We start from the raw sequence: 18,229 nt of genomic DNA on the forward strand, positions 1-18,229 counted from the left end.
TGCTCATATGGGCTTTACTATGAGCGCTACCAGGGCTGGGCTGGCGTTTAACCACGGATGTCCAGGCACACTGCCAAGGGTTGACCTATCGGACGGCTGAAAGGTCGGCCTACCTGCCTCAGCAGAACGCTCACTCTGGGAATGGATTTTGTCCAGCTGCCTCCCCCGCTCTGCTCTCATTGAGCCAGCCTGGATCTCTGGATCCCCTCCATCAGACTGAGCATGGCCGCCCCTCCACCCTCCCCCTCCCCTCGCCACGGGGGGGAACATCGCTTCAGGGATCAAGAGACATGCTGACGATTCACTCCCCAGAAACACTGGCTGAATAGCTTAGCGCTTTCATTAACACTATCACTTGCATTATGGCTGCTAATGTTTTCAGGAAGTACACCATCCAAGTAAAGTAGTGGTAAAAAAAGTATCCGCCTCAGGATGGGGTAAAGGTAGCAGTACGATTCTCTAGGTAGGTTTCTGTAATGGAACTCATGCCTTGTGTTGTGTGTGTAAACCATTGTCAGTGTTGTGTAAAATAGGAAGCGCTACGGTTGCCATTGTTCCTTTCCAATTAAACACCCTCAACTTAAAACCCCAAATATTTTCTCTCATTCCTTTTCTTTCTGTCACGATCGTCGTTAGATGAAGCGGACCAAGGCGCAGCGTGATATGCGTACATACTTGATTAAATGTACAACACGAACCAAAACTACAAAACAAATGATACGTTAAGTCCTGTGTTGAACACAAACCTTACGGATCAAGATCCCACAATAAACAGTGCCAAACAGGCTGCCTAAGTATGGTCCCCAATCAGAGACAACAAGCTACAGCTTGTTGGGAACCACCCTGGCCAACATAGAAATACACGAACTAGAACAAAACATAGAAAACTAAACCATAGAAAATCCACACCCTGGCTCAACATTTAATAGTCCCCAGAGCCAGGGCGTGACACTTTCAGTGATAAAGCCTCTTTACCTCTACTACAGGCTCCACCCCTGAAGGTCCTATGCATCAGTCAGTGATTGTGTTTACCATTTTAATCTGCTTTATCCGGTAGAAGAGTTAATCCACTTTATGTGATTTAGCCAGCACAGCTTTTGGACTGAAACAGAGCAGATTTAATCAAATTACACTTTATGTTAAAGTGGAGCCGTGGTCTGCCAGTCACAGGCCTTCCTCCTAGAATCTGCTCTGCCATTGTGTCTCTCTGGTAAGCAGTGCAAAAAAAGGCAGCGTAAAAAGCCATGGCTTAGAGTTAATGACTGGCCCACTGGAACACATACGCCGAGTCACTGGGCCCTGCACATGACCACAATACAGCCTGTAGCTAAGACCTAAAGCCTTGGCTAAACAAACCAGCAACACAGCCTACACAATCATCATAAATTAGACTCGAAGAGACCACTTACAGAGAAGGGAACGAGTAAAGAGCACCTATAACTGCTATCTAAAGCTTAAAATGCATAGACTTATCATACTTAATGAAAGTAGAAATGTGGCACTTTCAGTGTAATGGTACAAAGCAGCAACGGACACACACTGATAAGATGCAGGAAATGGAAGGAGAACATCAGTAGCATCAGATGCATCAGTGACAGAGAGAACTCAGTGAGAGGGGGCTAAGTGATGATGGCTGGAGGGTGGTAGACATGGTAGAGGGGACTGAGTGGTGATGGCTGGAGGGTCGTAGACATGGTAGAGGGGACTGAGTGGTGATGGCTGGAGGGTGGTAGACATGGTAGAGGGGACTGAGTGGTGATGGCTGGAGGGTGGTAGACATGGTAGAGGGGACTGAGTGGTGATGGCTGGAGGGTGGTAGACATGGTAGAGGGTACTGAGTGGTGATGGCTGGAGGGTGGTAGACATGGTAGAGGGGACTGAGTGGTGATGGCTGGAGGGTCGTAGACATGGTAGAGGGGACTGAGTGGTGATGGCTGGAGGGTGGTAGACATGGTAGAGGGTACTGAGTGGTGATGGCTGGAGGGTCGTAGACATGGTAGAGGGGACTGAGAGGTGATGGCTGGAGGGTCATAGACATGGTAGAGGGGACTGAGTGGTGATGGCTGGAGGGTGGTAGACATGGTAGAGGGTACTGAGTGGTGATGGCTGGAGGGTCGTAGACATGGTAGAGGGGACTGAGTGGTGATGGCTGGAGGGTCGTAGACATGGTAGAGGGTACTGAGTGGTGATGGCTGGAGGGTGGTAGACATGGTAGAGGGGACTGAGTGGTGATGGCTGGAGGGTGGTAGACATGGTAGAGGGGACTGAGTGGTGATGCTGGAGGTCTGACATGGTAGAGTCTGAGTGGTGATGGCTGGAGGGTGGTAGACATGGTAGAGGGGACTGAGTGGTGATGGCTGGAGGGTGGTAGACATGGTAGAGGGGACTGAGTGGTGATGGCTGGAGGGTGGTAGACATGGTAGAGGGGACTGAGTGGTGATGGCTGGAGGGTGGTAGACATGGTAGAGGGGACTGAGTGGTGATGGCTGGAGGGTGGTAGACATGGTAGAGGGTACTGAGTGGTGATGGCTGGAGGGTGGTAGACATGGTAGAGGGGACTGTGTGGTGATGAGTCTGTATAAGACTTATCAGAGAATTCGATACTTCAAGAGGCTCAGTTTCCCAAAATCGTGCCCTCTTGTATCAATTTAAAATAAGTTTATTGACTCAACATTTGTGTCTTCCAAACGAATAAATGAAGAGGCCTCCTGAGATGTGTGTACTCTGGGTTTGGGGCACAGCAGTGCTGAAACCCATTGTTTCCCTGCAGACAGTTCAGGTTTCAGGAGTTCACGGTTTCTGCCTAACATTATTTTTGGATCCTAGAGGAATTACCATATAGACCCAGAATAATATACTGCTGGCTAATAACTCCCCAATCGCTTTATGAGATCATCACAAGGGGACGATCAGCACAGGCCCGGTGACTGCTACCGCCGTTTTCATTTCCTTAATGGAGACACAGTGACCCGGCAGGGTTTATAGGAGCTTTTTCAAGGGAACATATTTACGCTCTCAACAAGACATAAATGCCAGCTGTGCAAATCATGATACAGGCCCTCTCTGTTCTAACCTACACTATCTCTTCCCAGGCTGAGCTTTTCTCAAAGACCAGGTGTCATCACTGAGGCACCGATACATCTAACAGAAAGATCACAAGTCAATATATTATAGCCTGCCCTATATTAGTTTAGTATTGTAAACCTTCTTAGACATCTAATTCAGCAACTACTGTATGTTTTAATGTATCCTAACTCCTAACTACAACTAACAGCAGTGCTGATCCTGCTCATAATGAATTCCTGAAGGGATGACTTTATCCAATACACTCTGCTGCTGTCTGTATCTGTCAGGTACATTAGCTAAATCAGAGGCAGTTCATGTCCCAGAGCACAATGCAGGGGAATAATTCCAGATTATTTGGCACCAGTTAAATAGGCAGGTTCACTACCAATACTAAAGCCAGTTACTCACTGCAAGCAGCCTCCTTCTGTTGCAGCTCACTTAATCAATAAAATACAGTGGGGAAAAAAAGTATTTAGTCAGCCACCAATTGTGCAAGTTCTCCCACTTAAAAAGATGAGAGAGGCCTGTAATTTTCATCATAGGTACACGTCAACTATGACAGACAAATTGAGAAAAGAAAATCCAGAAAATCACATTGTAGGATTTTTTATGAATTTATTTGTAAATTATGGTGGAAAATAAGTATTTGGTCACCTACAAACAAGCAAGATTTCTGGCTCTCACAGACCTGTAACTTCTTCTTTAAGAGGCTCCTCTGTCCTCCACTCGTTACCTGTATTAATGGCACCTGTTTGAACTTGTTATCAGTATAAAAGACACCTGTCCACAACCTCAAACAGTCACACTCCAAACTCCACTATGGCCAAGACCAAAGAGCTGTCAAATGACACCAGAAACAAAGTTGTAGACCTGCACCAGGCTGGGAAGACTGAATCTGCAATAGGTAAGCAGCTTGGTTTGAAGAAATCAACTGTGGGAGCAATTATCAGGAAATGGAAGACATACAAGACCACTGATAATCTCCCTCGATCTGGGGCTCCACGCAAGATCTCACCCCGTGAGCAAAAATCCCAGAACCACACGGGGGAACCTAGTGAATGACCTGCAGAGAGTTGGGACCAAAGTAACAAAGCCTACCATCAGTAACACACTACGCCGCCAGGGACTCAAATCCTGCAGTGCCAGACGTGTCCCCCTGCTTAAGCCAGGGGGACACGTCTGGGATTTTTGCTCACCGTTCTTGTGATAATTTTACCCCACGGGGTGAGATCTTGCGTGGAGCCCCAGATCGAGGGAGATTATCAGTGGTCTTGTATGTCTTCCATTTCCTGATAATTGCTCCCACAGTTGATTTCTTCAAACCAAGCTGGTCCTCTGTAGCTCAGCTGGTAGAGCACGGCGCTTGTAACGCCAAGGTAGTGGGTTCGATCCCCGGGACCACCCATACACAAAAAATTTATGCACGCATGACTGTAAGTCGCTTTGGATAAAAGCGTCTGCTAAATGGCATATTATTATTATTATTATTATTAAGTTTGCTAGAGTGCATTTGGATGATCCAGAAGAGGATTGGGAGAATGTCATATGGTCAGATGAAACCAAAATATAACTTTTTGGTAAAAACTAAACTCGTCGTGTTTGGAGGACAAAGAATGCTGAGTTGCATCCAAAGAACACCATACCTACTGTGAAGCATGGGGGTGGAAACATCATGCTTTGGGGCTGTTTTTCTGCAAAGGGACCAGGACGACTGATCCGTGTAAAGGAAAGAATGAATGGGGCCATGTATCGTGAGATTTTGAGTGAAAACCTCCTTCCATCAGCAAGGGCATTGAAGATGAAACGTGGCTGGGTCTTTCAGCATGACAATGATCCCAAACACACCGCCCGGGCAACGAAGGAGTGGCTTCGTAAGAAGCATTTCAAGGTCCTGGAGTGGCCTAGCCAGTCTCCAGATCTCAACCCCATAGAAAATCTTTGGAGGGGAGTTGAAAGTCTGTGTTGCCCAGCGACAGCCCCAAAACATCACTGCTCTAGAGGAGATCTGCATGGAGGAATGGGCCAAAATACCAGCAACAGTGTGTGAAAACCTTGTGAAGACTTACAGAAAACGTTTGACCTGTGTCATTGCCAACAAAGGGTATATAACAAAGTATTGAGAAACTTTTGTTATTGACCAAATACTTATTTTCCACCATAATTTGCAAATAAATTCATTAAAAATCCTACAATGTGATTTTCTGGATTTTTTTTTCTCATTTTGTCTGTCATAGTTGACGTGTACCTATGATGAAAATTACAGGCCTCTCTCATCTTTTTAAGTGGGAGAACTTGCAAAATTGATGGCTGACTAAATACTTTTTTCCCCCACTGTACATCTGTTCCGAGTCAATCAACATCTGTCCAGAGCAGCACATGAATGTTCACAGTAGAACAGCAGGGACAGTTAGGAGTTAAATCTGCTGGAGATTTCAACCAGCCTTTCGAGCCGCAGCCACAATAATGGCACTTGCATGAAAAGTACCCTTTACTGTACTTGCAATAATGATCACAGATTTGCATGTGTGGACTCTCCAGGCATTTTGGGGCTGTAATTATGCAGCTAGAACAATAGCTGTGAAATATTTTGACATTATCGAAGTCCAATGTGATAAGAGATCATATAACATTTGAATAAATATAAATAATAAATGTGCTACATTTTGAGACATTGTGGGGTTTTCATGTCACCCAAGGGTGCCTAAATCCTTTTTCTGACACTGACTCAATCTGTGACAAATCTACCATCAAAACATTACAAGGGAGGGGGTGGGGAACAGAAGTGCTTTGGATCCTGGCAGTGCTACAACACTACAACCCACTATCACAAATTATCCTGAAATAGACACCAATTACTTGAGAAATTCGTGACACACACAAAAAGTAAAACATTTTCTGTCCACCACATTATTCGGTATACAGTGCATTTTAATCACAGATAAAGGCAGTAGGTTACTTAAGACAGAAACGATAGGAGGGAGGTTTGTTTGGGGAGGATGGGTGGGCATATAACGTGAATATCTAGCAACCCAAACGGCATCAGGCATTGAGCAAAGGTGAATATGACACTACAAGCACTTCAGTACCAGCACACACAGTGTTATGGTGTATGTGATGCAATACCATGAGCACTAGGATATGAGCACAGATTAAGCTGGACAGAACACACAATGTCCTGGATGTAATGGAATATAGACTAGACTAGAGAAGGAATCTCAAGGATGTGCAGCGACTGGGCTGGATGGGCCACTGACAGGGTGGTAATTGAATGCCAGCCTGCGTGTGCTGAAGGTCACATCAGAGCACAGTGTGTGTGTGTGTGTGTGTGTGTGTGTGTGTGTGTGTGTGTGTGTGTGTGTGTGTGTGTGTGTGTGTTTGTCTGTGTTTGTCTGTGTGTGTGTGTTCGTGCGTGTGTGCGGCAATGAGGTGCAATGCAATGAGTGTAGACAGGACACATGGATAGGAGTGTGTAGTGCACTGCACAGTAGGCAGCACACAGAGAAACAGCATGGATAGCTAACATGGACACTTACATATAACTAATGACAGATGACCACCTCCTACACAGGCAGCGTGAGACAATGATATGGAGTGAACCAATGTCATGAACTGACCAGAAGCTGTGTGACTCACTCTAAGTTACACCCACTGGCGCCACATGGAGTCTGTCAAACCCAAGCTCAGCGTAGTAATACCAGACAGTTAGCCTCAGTAAAAATACTGGTGTTAAATACAGGTCATCCCAGAACACACTGACAACCTAACATCAAAGTGTGACATACAAGTACAAAAGCCAACCCTATCCTTGTTGAGCTACTTATCAAAAATACTTTGTAATAGCTGCCCTATTAATAGCTTTCCTGACAAAAATCTGGATTTGTGGCACTAATACAAAAACATAAGCCATATGAAAAGACAAACACAGACTGCAATCGAGAGGAATCCATTACAGTGATAGTGATGCAGGGTGAGGCGGGAGGCAGGAAAGACAAACGGTGACAGAGAAAATGGGAGAGGAGAGACTTAATCATGACCTTTATAAATGGTAACATTATGTATTTGATCATGCAGGATCCTGGGAACCACAGAGTGGTATTGTAGTTGAGTAATGGAGAAGTCTAACATCACAGAAAAATGAATGAACCTTTAACCACTCTTCACAGAGAGGGAGACATGGACAAAGATTAACAATAAGCACATTCAGGTATCCGCCCAAATAAAGGAAACACCAACATAAAGTGTTTTAATAGGGCGCTGGGTCACCACGAGCCAGAAAAGCTTCAATGCACCTTGGCATATATTCTACAAGTGTCTGGAACTCTATTGGAGGGATGCACCATTCTTCCATGAGAAATTCCATCATTTAGTGTTTTGTTGATGGTGTTGGAAAACGCTGTGTCAGGCGCCACTCCAGAATCTCCCATAAGTGTTTAACTGGGTTGAGATCTGGTGACTGAGCCAGCCATGGCATATGGTTCACATTGTTTTCATGCTCATCAAACCATTCAGTTACCACTCGTGCCCTGTGGATGGGGGCATTGTCATCCTATGGGGGCATAGCCACAGTAGCCAAAATAATGTCCTGCCCAGCATTTTTATACATGACCATAAGAATGATGGGATGTTAATTGCTTAATTAACTCAGAAACCACACCTGTGTGGAAGCACCTGCTTTCAATATACTTTGTATCCCTCATTGTTTTGGCAGTTACCTGTATGTCAAGTAGGTTACTTATCAACCTCTCCAAAATCTCTAACTGAGTACTGATAACATCTATACGTAAAAGTGATGACAACAGAGGAAAAAAAGTATCTTTCTCAGCAGGAATACGGCTGCAAAATTCCAGGAACTTTCAATAAATTCCCTGGTTTTACCTAAATCCCGGTTGGAGGGTTCCCGGAATCAGGAGGGAATAAGCAGGAATTCTAGAATTCTCCAACCAGGATTTCTGGAAAACCAGGGAATTTATTGAAAGTTCTGGGAATTTTGCAACCCTAAGCTGGAATCATTGTCTGGAGAAGGAAACCTTGGATATCGCAGCCTCTCTCTCTCTCCATTATGATACAATATCACCATGCATGACAGGGAACACATGATGCAGATTAGTAATCCTATACTTTAACTTCTACTCAATGCCAGCTAGTGGGCCCTTCCTTCTATACACAACATAATATGCTAGTGAGCACAGCACACTCTCCTACATGAAAAGCAGCCTCATGAACACTACCTCCTACACAGGCTGCCCACTACTACACAACACAGACAAGAGGCCAGGCCACCGCAAGCTAGCTGCCTACTATCTCTGACACACCAGTGGCATTCAGCTGACAGACAGACACCTGGGTGTCATATACCTTTAAAACACATCTCTAGCCTGACAGGTCAGTGTTGTGAGCCAGCCCAGCCTAGTCAGTCTCTCTCCCCTCCACTCTCTGGCCCTCTGTAGCTGCACGTCCCCCTCAGACAAGCACAGCCCAATTAAGGAAGGGCACCAGCCCTCAGTCGATAATGAGCTGACACCTGCTCCTGCCTGGGCACTGGGCACAGAGAGGGGGTGTGAAACGGGCCAGGCGTGCCAGAGGCCCAAAGGCCAGCTCAACACTGTGGGGCACTGCCAGAGGTGCACCTTACAGGAAATCAGGATGTAAAGAGGGTGGTGCCTGCCCTGCCCTGCCCTGTGCCAGCCAGGAGTTGTAAGTCACTGACATTTTCCCCATGCTAACACAGATCGAGTCACACAGACTCAACTTTTTTAAACAAGTAGTAGATTCTTCAGCCATAATATCCTGATTGTGTTGTAAATTATTTGCATCAAGAAGCATGTTTATTAGCGCTTTCATATGGCTTGCCTAATTGCAGTTGGTTATGGAAAATAATGTTTATTCAACAACGATAAATCAAAGAAATTGCACAGCCCTCAAGAACAAGTGTGAGTGATGGAATCCGCTCGATAAATTCAGACTACTACATATCCTGTCTCTCTACACTCTCTCTCTGTCTCTATCCTCTCCCTCTCCTTCTCTACCCTCTCTTTTTCTGTGTCTCTACCCTGTCTTTCTCGCTCTCTACCCTCTCTTTCTCTCTCTACCCTCTCTCTATCTACCCTCTCTCTAGCTACCCTCTCTCTAGCTACCCTCTCTCTAGCTACCCTCTCTCTCTCTCTCTCTCTCTCTCTCGCTACCCTCTCACTCTGCCACACTCAGTTTCACTCACTAAGTCAATAACACTACATTACATCTCATAAATTCTGCTGAGCCGAATAATATGACTGTTATTTTTTCCCTATTTAAATCATTGGAACCTCCCTGTTCAATGATGGAATCAATTTTCCTCTTGACTGCCTGAGCTGTGCTTGCGGTTTTACTACCCTCTGGATTCTTGTGAGACCCTTCCCTTTTTCCACATTTTGTTACATTACAGCCTTATTCTAAAATTGATTTTTTTTTAAAGAAAATCCTTTGTAAATCTACACACAATACCACATAATGACAAAGCGAAAACAGGTTAGATTGATGAGGAAAAAAACAATTTCATCCATTTTAGAATAAGGCTGTAATGTAACAAAATGTGGAAAAGGTCAAGGGGTCCGAATATTTTCTGAATGCACTGTATATTTAAAATAATATATTTCTAAAAAATATATATGGGGGATTGGAAATGATGCAGACAAGTACATTGATAGAAGCCACAATCTATGTGCAATATATATATTAAAGCTGATCCACCCCATAAAAAATACAAAATACAAAAGATAAAAGAGAACTGGGGGCTTCAACCTGGCCTGTTCCTCATACTGGCTTTCCCAGAATGCTCCAGGCTTTGTTTGCAGGGAGATTCCACTGGGAGCGTACTGGCCGAGACGAGAGGAGTGGTTGCAGCAGAAAGAGCTGGCACATGCCCAGTGCTGTGCTGGCAGAAGTCTGCCTTCCACAGCTTGAGCACTGGGCTTTCTCTAGGCTGGGTTTACAAGCTTTACTCCCATGATTGGGAGAGTAAAAAGAGCATATGCCTGATGGTGAATGAGTGAGGGTATAGGTTGTATGGCCGAGTGAATGTGAGTGAGTGAATGATTGTGAGTTAGTGAGTGAGTGAGTGAGTGAGTGAGTGAGTGAGTGAGTGAGTGAGTGAGTGAGTGAGTGAAAGAGTGAGTGAAAGAGTGAGTGAAAGAGTGAGTGAAAGAGTGAGTGAAGTGAATGAGTGAGGTATCTGTTGGTGAATGGGCGCTATAGATGAGTGAATGATATCAGAAAACGATTGAATCAATGAGTGAGAGAGAGAAGAGAGTAGATGTGGGACTGACTGTATCCTTCTCTCAGGCAGGGAAGGCAGTAATGGTACAGTAGGATGAAACACATAGTGCCAGGGACTGGGAATGGGGTCATTTCCATTTAAACTTGAGTCAATTCAGGAGATAAATTAAAATGTAATTAATGCCCATAGTTTGTTACAAGGATTATTTTTCTGAATTAATTTTCTGAATTGATTGGTTTTAAATGGAATTTACCCCAACCCTGCTAGGGGCACTACCCTCTACCCTGACATCTGATTTAATCTACCAACATGCCTAACACAGAGATAGCAAAAGCAACAGCCAAAGGATGCAGACATTCTTAGAAAGTATACCAATTGTATTAATAATTTTCCACATAAGCTGTTTAAACTAATATTTACATAGGTGGTTTTCAGATTTCTACAATCACATTTCAGCGGTTGACATTTCTCTAAAACAGTTTTTATGCAAGAATAAATCCTAACCCTAACCATTGAGTAACAGAGTAACAACAACATGCATGGTGGGATTAAAAAGTAAAACCAACATTGTATAGCCCACTGGTAATACCTATTTCAGGGTTGGAACTGGCAACCCTGAATGTGACCACTACATGAGAGACCAGGGCAGGTATTTAATTATCAAAGAAACAACAAGAAAGGAAATAATAATGTATGTTTTGACTAACTAAAATCTAATTATGTTTAATGTAGAAAAAAAGATTTATATTGTGTCAACCCCTGGCCCTCACAAATCATACAAATTAACAATTCTAATCCTCAATTGTCAAATGAGACAGAAAGCAGCCTAACTTTAGAAAGAGGATGAGGGGTCATTGAGCTCAGTCATCATCATGTGACAGCTCGAGAAAGGACTCCCCCATCTGGACACTATTGGAAGAGCAAGATTAAGTCAGTCCATGGGTCAACACAGTGTTTTCATGAAAATGTGAACAAACTTGCATTATTGGTATTGTAAATATGAAACAGTTCCTTGCTCAACTCCAGACCATTTGGTAAACACCTCTGATGGGCACTGCACCAGTCACAACTGTCAGTTACTGACACATCACACACAGCAGTTACATACCCTCTGAAATGCAATTTAAACAAACAAAATCCATAACATTAAATGAATACATTCATGCACAGACAAGTTCCAATGTTATGTGACAATATTGCTGCATTTCGTGACGAGTTACTTTCCCATGCTGGAAACTAGTGAAGCGGTCACACCCCTTTTAGCAAAATTATCACATTTGAGACTGCTGACACCTCTACTGATCATGACAGATTTTTTTCCGAAAGCAAATAACAGAACAAAATGTATTTTTTGCCTTTTAATCTGACACATCTGAAACACATGCTCCTGGCTGTATAGGCTACTATCACCGACCATAGCACTATGTACTTACAGTAGAGAGTAATATGCTCGTAGGATTTCTCTGCTCAAATAATGGAGCAATTATTTTACACAGAATTATACAATATTATGTCTCATCTTTCCTTTCAAATATGAGTTTTTACTCTTTAGGCTATATTACATAATTACATGATAAAGAGTAGGCTAATATTTTCCTAAAATATTTAGAAAAACCAATTAACCAAGGCACAACTTTCACGTGACTAGAGAAAATACAGCCATTTATATCAATGAAATATAGTTATTGCGTTTATCTACCAATATAGAATGGGCATGCTATGCAAAGGCCAGCAGCAAACCCACATGCAGTCTCTCAAAATCATATATTATGGGCGGCACAAAATATATTGCACTTCAACTCACCTTGAGCGGCCGTTCCTCTGGTGCTGAATACACTTGCTATCAAAGTGGCCACATACCAAATCATAGTACTATTGCCGACCAGCTACTACCACGCTAAGTGCCCAGTTCAACGAATCTTTCATATTCGACCTTGCACAGCGCGCGCTCTTATCGATGCCTTTTTATTCATATTCTATGCACTTTCCTCTTGGCGATTCCCTTCATCCCTTCCCTCCCCCGTCCTTCCGTCCGCATCCTCTCCAGAAGAGACAGAGCACCTGCACCGCCGCGATTGTAGTACACCGAGCTGTTTTACGAGCGCACAGTGAAACCAAGTATGATATTTTAGCCACCAGGTCCGCCTCTTCTTTCATTGGATTGGTTGCTGATAGAGGATTTGGGGCGTGTATTGGTTATTCTTCCGCCCCTTACTATGCGAATGACAGGAGAACAGACGCGTACCAATTCAAGGTGAGTTGGAGCGTGCCGTAGTAGTAGAACCGCAGTATCATGCGCATTGACAGAGAGCCTAGTCCGCATCTTTAAACGCCTGTCTTGAAGTGTCCCTTAACACGTGGCACCATCATTGTTCAATACTGACCAGTCTATTGAGAGCCTTTGAACATGCACTCATTCTTCATATCAATGTTGGCCTATCTATTCATGCTGCGAGCTATGATGGTGATGCGCAAGAGCCATGATGTCTATGCTGTGCCTCAGTCTCTCCTCTGTCTGTCGCTCATTCACAGCCTCAAGCTGTGGCCATGTCGCTGTCACCGGGTTAAAACGTTCATTTTCTGCTACTACAACCTCAGCTAATGTGTTGGGTGTGGCGACAGATGCCAACATTGTTTTCCCCTGTTTCTTCGAGGACTGCAGGGAGGCTGCCTTGTCTGCTAATGCTCCCAATCCAGCTGTAGCCTAGCTACACATGGCATAGCATTGAAACCGTATCAGCACGCTCATTTAACATCTCCATTCAGTGAACATTTAGAGAGAGATATGAAGAGTCACTTTTTCCAAACACTGCACATCACATATACAAATCAAAATGACAGAAATGTTTTTTTATTTCCCTCAGAAAAATCGTCTACAATCTAATGTACTTCTCCATCAATGCAAAATTGTGTTATTTTCCTATCCATATATGGATAAAAGCAGTTTATATGCTTTTCTGTATCTTCCAGGTACTTACTCTGTCTTATTCCAGTGAATGATAGGCCTAATACTGCACATGCACTTTCCTCAGTTAAATGATAGCAATTCAGCAAGTCTGGCTTCAAAGGTGTCAGCTCCTGCTTATCATGACACACAACCCAATTTTTTCACTGACTGCTCCCCAAATTTATGGACAGATACAGTGCGTTCTGAAAGAATTTAGACCCCTTGACTTTTCCACATTTTTTTTACGTTACAGCCTTATTCTAAAATGGATTAAATTGTTTTTTTCCTCATCAATCTACACACAATACCCCATAATGACAAAGCAAAAACAGGTTCAGACATTTTTGCAAATGTATTACAAATTTAAAAAAAGAAAACTGCACGGTAAATACTCTATCTGATAAATAAATAGCATTTTAGGGACAAAATGAAGACTAATGTTGATTGGACTGTATCCTATACCACCAACCATAAGCCATTCAGGAGTTTAGAAAGACATTTCAAAGCAATGACAGGGACATTTCCCAGGCTTTGTAGAGAGAGGTGGGCTACAGTATGGGAAACAACGGCCATTCATTTGGTGCCCTGTTGAGGCACATGCAATGCATTGGCTTGTGAAACTCAGAGCAATCAAAACAAGTTCACTGGGTGCAGTTTGAGCTAACAGCTGCATGGTTCACAGCATTCATTATCCCAACTGATGATTTTCTCATGGGCTCATCCTGTTGTCCTACCAGGGGAAACATTTAGCCACACAATAGAGAACTGTGTATCCGGAACAATATGAAACATCGCCTGGAGGACCAGCAGTACTGTAATAGAGGTCTCTGCCCTGGAAGGGTGGTGAACTGGTGAATCTAAAGTGCCCGTGCCAAACATATTTCTATGGTGCCAACACTCCACATACTTTCACGATTGGATGGATATCACATTTGACTATGTTGGGAGCTTTGGGTAACACCGTTTTTTAAAATCATGGTCAGTGAAGCCATTTATTTTGTCACTCTTGATTAGGAGAAAGTGCCTTTGCACAAGAGGAAACAGAGTTTTGGGTAGGAACAAAGTGATGACATCAAGGGATGACATAGCGTGGAAATATCTATCCTCTGAATTCTTGTATTCTTACATTTTCTTAGAGATCGTCTGATGTCTGTGACAGAGAATTCTGACAAGTCAATACTCAGAGCTGGAAGATGTTGCTTGCTTTATCATGCAAAAGATCTTGCATGAGCCTCATTTGACAAGGTGACAGAAATAAAATGTGGGTACATTTGTAAAATGGCAAAGACCTTTTCCATGGCAAATCATGAAATTAAAACAAGTAAGAAAGTATGTTTTTTATTTGTCGCTGATAGGTCCATTGAAATGGTCCTAGATGACAAAGCCATTTGGAGGGTGGAGCTGCCCACATTGTCCCAATTACTGTCATGGGAGAGGTGCAATAGTGCTCCCTCTCTCTCTCTCTGACTGCATGGCAAACTGAGTACAAGGTCATTAAATTTTTTTAATGTTCTCTCTCTCTCTCTCTCTCTCTCTCTCTCTCTCTCTCTCTCTCTCTCTCTCTCTCTCTCTCTCTCTCTCTCTCTCTCTCTCTCTCTCTCTCTCTCTCTCTCTCTCTCTCTCTCTCCTCTCTCTCTCTCTCTCTCTCTCTCTCTCTCTCTCTCTCTCTCTCTCTCTCTCTCTCTCTCTCTCTCTCTCTCTCTCTCTCTCTCTCTCTCTCTCTCTCTCTCTCTCTCTCTCTCTCATGGCCTAAAGTTGTAGGAGTGCTGACACATCGCCTTTTCCTGACCAGAACATCTCATGACCCTCTGGGACTGTAAATCCTGATAAGTACTGTACAGGGTCTGTTTCCACGGCGACACCAACATGGCATAATGGTATTAGCCCAGCTTTATGAGGCAGTAGGAGACAGACAGACAGACTGTTTGGTCGGTCGAGACAGCAGCAGTGTGATGATTTATTTTAGATTAGGGTGACAGACTCCGGCAGTTGAAAGTTTATATAATCCCCTCTTATGCAACCAAAATTGTACATCTCTTCTTTAGAGCATCATTACTGTAACAGGTTGTTGCCAATATTGTGAGTTTTAGGCAAATAATGTTTTCATTATGAGTAACTATAACTTGTTACCATAGTATTACCATGTTAATACCTAAGCTAATGTGATGTTATTTTAAGTGCCATTATATGATGATATTGTCTATTTGGCCAAAAGTTATTCACTAGTTATTTAATACACAGTATTAACAAAGCAGGCATTAACTACGTAGTTCTTAAACCACAGTAAGTCTATGGAGAGACATAGGCCTATTGTATGCCGATGGCTCCCATTGACAAATGGAACCGGATAAGCGTACACATTTTGTGTTAAGATCACACCATTTGTTGTCCTACAATCCCCTGACTTTAACATTGGTGTCAATAGAGGTTTATCAAAAGCCTAACAGGCTAGTGTGGTTAGAGTGGCATACATTTTAGACTATGGGTTTGCCATGCTAGTGGCCATGCAGAGATTACATATTCTGGCTTTCTGCATCTAAACTTCATCTGTCACAGTGAAAGTGCCAACCCACAATGGCACCAATGCATGCTAATCCTCCCCCAGCCACACTTGATTCCTAAAAGGGCAGCTTGAGTTGGGAATTAAACAGCCTTTCCCAAATGATTACAGTCACATTTCCCAAACATCTGTTGCCCTGAGTGGGGACATGCATGGCGGGAGAGCTCTCCAAACTGCAGTGGTGGGTTTGTATAGGCCCTACTCATGGGGCCAAAGGAGTGACACCTGTCTGTTGCCCATTGTTTGAACAAATACTGTATTAATCCAATCTATGCCCAATAAGGAAAAAATATCTGAACTCATAATATCTGGTTGTTTTTTAAAACTTGAGGTAATCTCATTTACCAGCCTGGTCTCATAGACTAGGCGTAACATAGTAAATGTAAATTGGAACACTACAATTAGTATGATATGTTATGTTTGGTATGGTTACAGTGCCTTGCAAAAGTATTCACCCTGCTTGGCATTTTTCCTATTTTGTTGCATTACAACCTGTAATTTAAATGGATTTTCATTTGGATTCATGTAATGGACATACACAAAAGAGTCCAAATTGTTGAAGGGAAATTAAAAAAAGAAAAAGTGGTGCGTGCAAATGTATTCACCCCCTTTGCTATGAAGCCCCTAAATAAGATCTGGTGCAACCAATTACCTTCAGAAGTCACATAATTAGTTAAATAAAGTCCATCTGTGTACAATCTAAGTGTCACATTATCTGTCACATGATCTCAGTATATTTACACCTGTTCTGAAAGGCCTCAGAGTCTGCAACACCACTAAGCAACTGAAACTTTGAACATCCCATGGAGCACCATTAAATCCATTATAAAAAAAATTGAAAGAATATGGCACCACAACAAACCTGCCAAGACTCACGGACCAGGCATGGAGGGCATTAATCAGAGAGGCAACAAAGAGACCAAAGATAACCCTGAAGGAGCTGCAAAGCTCCACAGCGGAGATTGGAGTATTTGTCCATAGGACCACTTTAAGCCGTACACTCCACAGAGCTGGGCTTTACGGAAGAGTGGCCAGAAAAAAAGCCATTGCTTATAGAAAAAAATAAGCAAACACGTTTGGTGTTTGCCAAAAGGCATGTGGGAGACTCCACAAACATATAGAAGAAGGTACTCTGGTCAGATGAGACTAAAATTGAGCTTTTTGGCCATCAAGGAAAACGCTATGTCTGGCGCAAACCCAACACCTCTCATCACCCCGAGAACACCATCCCCATGTTTTTCATCGGCAGGGACTGGGAAACTGGTCAGAATTGAAGGAATGATGGATGGCGCTAAATACAGGGAAATTCTTGAGGGAAACCTGTTTCAGTCTTCCAGAGATTTGAGACTGGGACGGAGGTTCATCTTCCAGCAGGACAATGACCCTAAGCATACTGCTAAAGCAACACTCAAGTGGTTTAAGGGGAAACATTTAAATGTCTTGGAATGGCCTAGTCAAAGCCCAGACCTCAATCCAATTGAGAATCTGTGGTATGACTTAAAGATTGCTGTACACCAGCGGAACCCATCCAACTTGAAGGAGCTGGAGCAGTTTTGCATTGAAGAATGGGCAAAAATCACAGTGGCTAGATGTGCCAAGCTTATAGAGATATACCCCAAGAGACTTGCAGCTACAATTGCTGCAAAATGTGGCTCTACAAAGTATTGACTTTTTGGGGCTGAATAGTTATGCACACTCAAGTTATGCACACTTATTTCTTGTTGGTTTCACAAGAAAAAATATTTTGCATCTTCAAAGTGGTAGGCATGTTGTATAAATCAAATGATACAAACCCCCCCAAAAATCAATTTTAATTCCAGGTTGTAAGGCATCAAAATAGGAAAAATGTCAAGGGGGGGTGAATACTTTCGCAAGCCACTGTACATAAGACAGATGGCTAAAACAAAAATATGGTGGTTGGTCGGGGTGGATGGGTGGGCGTATAACGCGAATGTCTAGTAAGGTCGGGGTGGATGGGTGGGCATATAACGCAAAGGTTGCGAGTTTGACAACTTTAGCATTTCAGCTAATTAGCAACTTTTCAACTACTTACTACTTTTTAGCTACTTTGCAACTACTTAGCAACTACTTAGCATGTTAGCTAACCCTTCCCCTAATCCTAACCTTAACCCTTTTAGCTAACCCTTCCCCTAACCCTAACCTTAACCCTTTAACTTAACTCCTGAACTTAACCCTAACCTTAACCCTAACCCATAACCCTAAACCCTAGCCTAGTTAACGTTAGCAAACTAGCAAATGTTAACCACCTAGGTAGAATTTGTAACATTTAATACGTTTAGAAAATTCATAACATATTGTACGTTTGCAAATTCTTAACATATAATACGAATTGTAATCCGTAACATATCAAACAAAATGGGCTATGAATATCCACAAATTAATA

At 43.1% G+C, this 18,229-nt stretch overlaps 1 protein-coding gene across 4 annotated transcripts in view; it reads right to left on the bottom strand.

Moving 5' to 3' along the window:
- The window catches only part of LOC121567992 (protein turtle homolog B-like), a 65,100-nt gene extending 52,665 nt beyond the window's left edge, over positions 1-12,435 (bottom strand). For 3 of the 4 annotated variants that reach the window (XR_006659979.1, XM_045219137.1, XM_045219144.1), the window contains exon 1: positions 12,123-12,435. Coding sequence is in view for 3 of the 4 variants with exons in the window: in XM_045219137.1 (XP_045075072.1) it covers positions 12,123-12,186 (64 nt within the window). In the remaining variant the exon portion in view is untranslated. The remainder of the gene's footprint in view (positions 1-12,122) is intronic. The other variant, XM_041878448.2, reaches the window with a different exon arrangement.
- Between the last annotated feature and the right edge of the window lie 5,794 nt (positions 12,436-18,229).

Source organism: Coregonus clupeaformis, chromosome 6 (genome assembly GCF_020615455.1).
Source record: "Coregonus clupeaformis isolate EN_2021a chromosome 6, ASM2061545v1, whole genome shotgun sequence".
Classification (NCBI taxonomy): domain Eukaryota; kingdom Metazoa; phylum Chordata; class Actinopteri; order Salmoniformes; family Salmonidae; genus Coregonus; species Coregonus clupeaformis.